Source organism: Corvus brachyrhynchos, unplaced genomic scaffold (assembly GCF_000691975.1).
Source record: "Corvus brachyrhynchos isolate BGI_N302 unplaced genomic scaffold, ASM69197v1 scaffold1103, whole genome shotgun sequence".
Lineage (NCBI taxonomy): Eukaryota > Metazoa > Chordata > Aves > Passeriformes > Corvidae > Corvus > Corvus brachyrhynchos.
This window is the reverse complement of record NW_008236980.1, coordinates 423,477-429,464: the sequence shown is the minus strand read 5'-3', so window position 1 is coordinate 429,464 and position 5,988 is coordinate 423,477. Positions and strand designations below refer to the sequence as shown.

At 52.0% G+C, this 5,988-nt stretch overlaps 1 protein-coding gene across 2 annotated transcripts in view; it reads left to right on the top strand.

The window, feature by feature from the left end:
- LOC103611868 (mas-related G-protein coupled receptor member H-like) overlaps positions 1-2,302 on the top strand; it is a 9,717-nt gene extending 7,415 nt beyond the window's left edge. The window contains exons 1-2 of one of the 2 annotated variants that reach the window (XM_008629433.2): positions 9-531; positions 859-2,302. In XM_008629433.2, coding sequence (XP_008627655.1) covers positions 969-1,889 — 921 coding nt within the window. In that variant the 5' untranslated portion in view covers positions 9-531; positions 859-968 and the 3' untranslated portion in view covers positions 1,890-2,302. Of the gene's footprint in view, positions 1-8; positions 532-858 lie in introns of those variants that run through there. The other variant, XM_017728656.1, reaches the window with a different exon arrangement.
- The last annotated feature ends 3,686 nt before the right edge of the window (positions 2,303-5,988 follow it).

Here is a 5,988-nt window from a genome sequence, read left to right as displayed (position 1 = left end):
GGAGGGGCGGGGCGGTCGGGGGGAAGGGGGCCCCGGGGGGGTCTGGGCGTGTGAGAGGGGTCAGGAGGGGTCAGGAAGGGTCTGGATGCTGCCGATCCCAAATGTCCGCGCTGGAGAGCAGCAGAGCCCGACGGGCAGCGCTTCAAGGTGTGGAGAGGCTGCCGGGCGGGAAACCTGCGGGATGGGATGGGATGGGATGGGATCTGGGATGGGGATGGGATACTTAAATCAGCCTGAATAAGCTTTCTAACACTATGGGAAGCAGGATGAAGCAGGAATTCTTTACCTGTGCAGGACACACAGGAGGATCTCTCCTTGTTCTGTGTGTGGGGGGAGACTTTACAGCAGGGGTTTTATCCACTAGAAACACACACAGCTATTAAAACTTTTTTCTTATCTCATACATAAACATCACTTTCCTAGGACTCATTTCCATGTTTCCACCTCCTCCTGGGAATCCTTTCATGGTCCTGGAGGTTCATCAGGAGGGGTCTCTGGTGCTCCTATTTACTGAGTGCTGCCATATTAAAGGTGACCTCACCTTGAACTTTTCCTTTGGCCATGCGCTGTTGTTTCTTGTGACAGAACTGCCCCAGAACCACTGCAGGCTGCCAGATCTGTTTTCCCACTGCCTCCAGCCACGTTTATCATCCTGTGTGCACACTTTCACATATTTTTATCTTTTTGCCCAGTTAGGCTTTTGGCAACTTCAGGAGAGCTGAAAATGTTTATTCCCGATGTTCTTTATCAATACCCGCCCAAACAGCCCAACCCTCCCACCTCCCTCTCCCACCCCACCGTTCCCACCGCCCTCCTCCCCTGCACATCTCACTTCTCTCCACCGAATCCTTGCTGCAGGGAGCTGCTGAGGAGCCGCTTGGTCCATCCCTGGATTCTCCAAGCACTGACTGCCCATCCACTCTGACCACAGCCGGGGCCACATCCCAGCGCCTGCCCAGCGTCCATCCATGGAGGTGAGCTCCGTGTTCCCACCTTCTGCCTCACCCACCGAAGGAGATGATCCATGTGAGATAGATGTCACCAACGTGGCCATACACAGTGTCATGCCACTCATCTGCCTCTGTGGGCTGGTTGGGAACGGGGCTGTTCTGTGGCTCCAGCACATGAAACCCATCACTGACTACATCTTCAACCAGGCCTTTGATGACTTTTTCTTCCTCCTCTTCATGATCCCTTCCACCCTGCTCTTCCTGCTGGAGGACGTGTCCTGCTCTCCTATCATACCCCGTGTGTACTCAAATTTCCTTTTCCAGCTGTCAATGGTCTCCTACCACATGGGGCTGTACCGGCTGATGTCCATCAACACCAAGAGGTGCAGGTCCACCCACTACCAACTCTGCTACCACTGCCACCTTCCGCAGTCCATGTTGTGGGTGGTAATGAGAGCCCTGCAGTGGGCCTTCTTCTACACTGTCATCGCTGTCAATCCCACAGTGACTTCCCTGTGCCAGTCATACAAGCACGAGCACTGCTGGGGGGCTGTCATCTCCATGTACACCCTCAACCTCTTCCTCTTTGCTGCACCTGTGGTCATTTCCAGCACAATGCTCTTCATTAAGGCCAAGTGTGGCTCCCAGCAGCAGCAACCGGAGTGGCTCGACATCGTTGTCTTCCTCATTGCGCTCTTCACTCTCCCACTCAGCATCTGCAATTTCCTGCAGCAGCTCGGTTACATCACTGTGTCCTCCCAGGTTTTTTTCCTGCTCGCCTGCATCCACAGCACCATCAAACCCTTCATCTACTTCTCAGTGGGGAGCTGCAGGAAGCGCTGCTGGAGTCCCCTCAGGGACTGCATCCAGAGGGTCTTTGTGGAGCCAAAGGACAACACTCCCAGCAGAAATGCTGCTGCCATGGGCACGGTGGTCTGAGCCTGTTGATCCCTCCCACTGCTCTGCTGAAGGATCCCAGGACAGTGGCTGAGGGTTTCTGTGAGTTCCCTAAGCTGGGAACTCTCCCGTTTGCTGCACTCAGAGGACCCTTGAACACCGATGGATCCTGGGCCCATCCCCCCCACTCCTCATGGCTCAACTCTTCCCCCCGGTGAGGACCTGCAAAGGCACCTGGAGTGAGCACTGTACTGCCTCCGAGGGGAATTTTTCACAGGGACCTTGCACTGACTCTATGTCTGTGTCCATACACGTGTCATAGCTCTGGTTTCATTGGCAGGATTTCATTTGCAGGGCTGTTTTTCCTTGGTGTCTCTGTCTGGTCAGTGCTAGAGTGAACCTGGTCAATGAACTCCATCGTGCTGTCACTTAATATTAAATGTGGCTTTTACTGATCCCCTTGCTGCTGGTCTTTTCAGCAATCTCAGTGTCATGGTTTAGCATAGTTTGGGTTTTTAGTTAAGGAGGGCTCCATCACCCACGGAAGTGATTCTTTTGTAAAGAGGTGCTTACAGCTTCCTCTAGACCCGACAGAACCAATCAACTGGCTAGTTTGAATATTGGCAACTCTGTTAAGCCACTTAAGAAGCTTGATACACCTCTGTGATCCACATTTAAGAACAAACAAATCACAATCATGGGCAAAAGTACCTGTACTGAAATAAACAAATGTTGAAGTGGCTGTGATCTGGTGAGAAGCTTGAACAGAGAGAGATGAAAGTGATGAAGACCCTTGCTCCCAGGGAAGAAGAAGTGTGGAAACCATGTTTTTACTAGAAAATGGACATATCGTGAACCAGCCATAAAATAGAAAACCCAGAGCCCATAAGACAGAAGGACTTGAGCACGTACACAGGGGAAAAAGTTCATGGGGAGGTTGTGAGAAAGGAACAAGCAGCACTGGGGAGGATGCAAATGAGGAACAAGCAAAGGACGAAAAGGATGAGAAAATGCAAACCTAAGGACAGTTGTGACATACATGGTGACACATGTGACATACAATGTGACACAGAGACAAGAGCCAATCATAAAGCATAAAGCAGCTTTGTGTGAAAATAAGCCTTAACCAATGATAATTATGCACGATCATGTGTAGGGACAGACAGACTTGTATATTATGTTGAAGTAGCTGTGATTTGATGAGAAGCTTGAACAGAGAGAGATGAAAGTGATGAAGACCCTTGCTCCCAGGGAAGAAGAAGACCTCTGTTCCTGGAGCTGAAGATGCTCCCAGAGACAGGTGAAGAGAACCTTTGCTTCTGAACAGCTCGTCCTTAAAATGGTACCCCATTGGTTCAAGATTGGAGCCTCAGAAACAGTTGTGGGGAAAGCTGTAGGTCGGGGGAAGGGAGTCTCACATGTGAGCAGAGAACCAACCCGGGCGGCTGTCTCGCTGTGACATTGAAGCCACAGGAGAGCTGTTTCTTGTGGAGATGTCTCCCTAGCATGAGCAAGAGAGACTCCTCTCCCTAAGTGAGCTGAAGAAAGAGATTATTATAGAGGTGGTAAACTGACTGGAAATCCCAAGGGTTGTCTTTTTACGTTGTCAGTGGGAAAAAGAGAGGAGAGGTGGGGGAGGAGAAGTGTTCTGAAGTTTTAGTCTGACTTCTTTTCCCCCCCTCTTTTAGGTCTGTTAATAAACTTCTTTATAGTCTTTAAAGTTTTGTGCGTGCTTTGCTCTCTCCTAATTCTTATCTCACGGAAGGAATAGAAGTAAGTAATGGATTTTGAAGTAAACCACTACACTCGGCCACTCGTTTGGAACAGTCCCGTGGTGTAATCCTGCAGGAGAAGGGAGCAGGGCCATGCGGGAGGGATGCTCTGAGGGGAGCACACGGGAGCTGGGCTTTCTCCCTCCCTCCCGGCTCCTAGAACTCCACAGCCAGGAGGAGAGCGGACACTGCCGGGGTCCCTGGTGGAGCGGGGCTGTCGGAGGGGAAATGTGGCCCGGGGGTGGTCTGGGCTGTCGGAGGGGGTCAGGAGAGGGTCTGGATGCCGGCGATCCCAAATGTTCCCACTGGAGGGCAGCAGAGCCCGACAGGCCGCGCTCGGAGCGGGGAGCGGCCGCCGTCTGGGAAAGCTGCGGGATGCGGTGGGATGGGGTGAGCATGGAGAGCGGGGAGGGGATGGAGAGCGGGGAGAGGGGATTAGGATGGTGGGGTTATATGGTATAGGGTACAGCCTCGCTGTGCTGCCGTGGGTATAGGATAGGATAGGATAGGATAGGATAGGATAGCACAGTGCAGCTGTGCTTCCTTGGCTCCAGGGGAGGTTTTGGCAATGATCCCGGAGCTCTTCCCAGAATAGGAATTTCTGTATTGAAGCAGACAGCTGCCTCACCAGCACCGAAGCAGCACTCCAGTCATTCAAGTGCTGCTGCAGGGAATATGACCCCTCAGGGAAAAGAAAGGAGGAAGGGTAGAAGCCTATTGGGAGAGGGAAGGCAGTTGGAGAATGGGACGTTCTGCAGGGGAGGAGTGTTTCTAACCAGGAGGAAATTAGGAGGCAATTGCAAAATTCTCCATGTGGAGCTTCTGGCAAAAGCCACTCCCTTAGCCAAAAAAATCAGGACAAATAACTCTGTAGAAGTGGAGCTCTGACGTAGCCAAACTTGCAATTTCCAACTCCTCCACGACTCCACGGAGCCTTGGGGAGCAACACGAGGACAGGGCACGGAGAGGAGCTGGTGGGACAGCAGTGGGCACCTCCTGGTGATCTGGGCACTTTCTCCTTCGTGTTCCTGACCTGGGAGGAGCCGCTTTAGGATGTGGATCCCAAAGGAGCAAGGGGTGCCAGGAAGCGCCGCTGATGGGGACAGAGCCCCTGTGCCTGCTGCTGCCCCACACTGAACAGGTCAGTGGAATGTTCTCCTTCCTCCCTGCCCCACCTTCCTCTCCTCCTGCAGCTGCTCTGTGCCTGCCACCCTCTCCCGCTGACCACAGTGCCCTCCCCAGATTCCCCCTCTTTTCCTGTGCATCCTGTCTGTATCTTAATACACAAATGGGCCGGAATAATCTAACACAATGTGAAGCAGAAGGAAGCAGGAATTCTTTACCTGTGCAGGACACACAGGAGGACCTCTCCTTGTTCTCTGTGTGTGTGCGTGTGTTACAATGTGGTTTAAACCCAGAAAAGCAAAGAAAGCTAAGTGTCTGTGCATAAACTGGAAAGAACTTAGAAGGTTCAAAGCATTCCCAGAAACAAGATTAACACCAAACGAGATTAAATGTTGATGCCAAGAAATGGATGTATTTATTTAATAGTAGAGAGGCAAAGAGAAGGAAAGAGAAAAGAAAGAAAGAGAAAAAGGAGTGTGCATGGGGTTCTGGGGGGACAGGGAGAGGTGACAGGGGTTAGGTGGAAGCGTATCACCCATCCAAGGGTCCCAATGATGTCTCATTGCTCTCTTCCATCTGCTCTGCTGCTGGTGAGGGTCCCTCACTGCCACCATGGCCATGCTGCCACATGCCACCACACCACGTGGCAAAGAGTACAGAATGACTAATGGATTAATGCACACTTTGAGCCAGGTGGGAACACCCACGTGTCTCCCTTGCAGGGGCTGGCTTGACACTGTCCCGTACAACACTGAGGGTCTGTTGCATCATCTCTGGTGCTCTGGTGCAGGGTCTGGGAACCCCTTTGAGGGGGCCCCTGTGATGGGCCATGTTACCTCTTTTGCTGTGGATAAGCTTCCTGTTCCCCCCCTGCCCTTCCCCCCTCCGTGAGGACCCCTCAGCTGGGCTCCTCTGCACAGTGGAGGATGGGGAGTCACTGAGCCTCTGACCAGAGGCTTTTCCAACACACACCCAAAGCCTCTCCTCCCGCCACCCTTTGGTGAAAGGGTCTTTTTGAGCCTGGCAACTGATAGCCCTGGGTCTTCACCTTGAAGGTGTTAAGCCTGTGAAAAACGAGGTTCACTCTCCTGTTAGAATTTAAAGAGTTTAATATAAAGACAATAAGAGACAGATAAAATAAAGCAAAGGGATAACGGCCGGGTGCCTTCGCGCTCTGCCAAGAGCACACCTGATGCCCGAGGTGAGTCCTTTTTATACCATTTTTACTGTCTGTTCTCTATTCA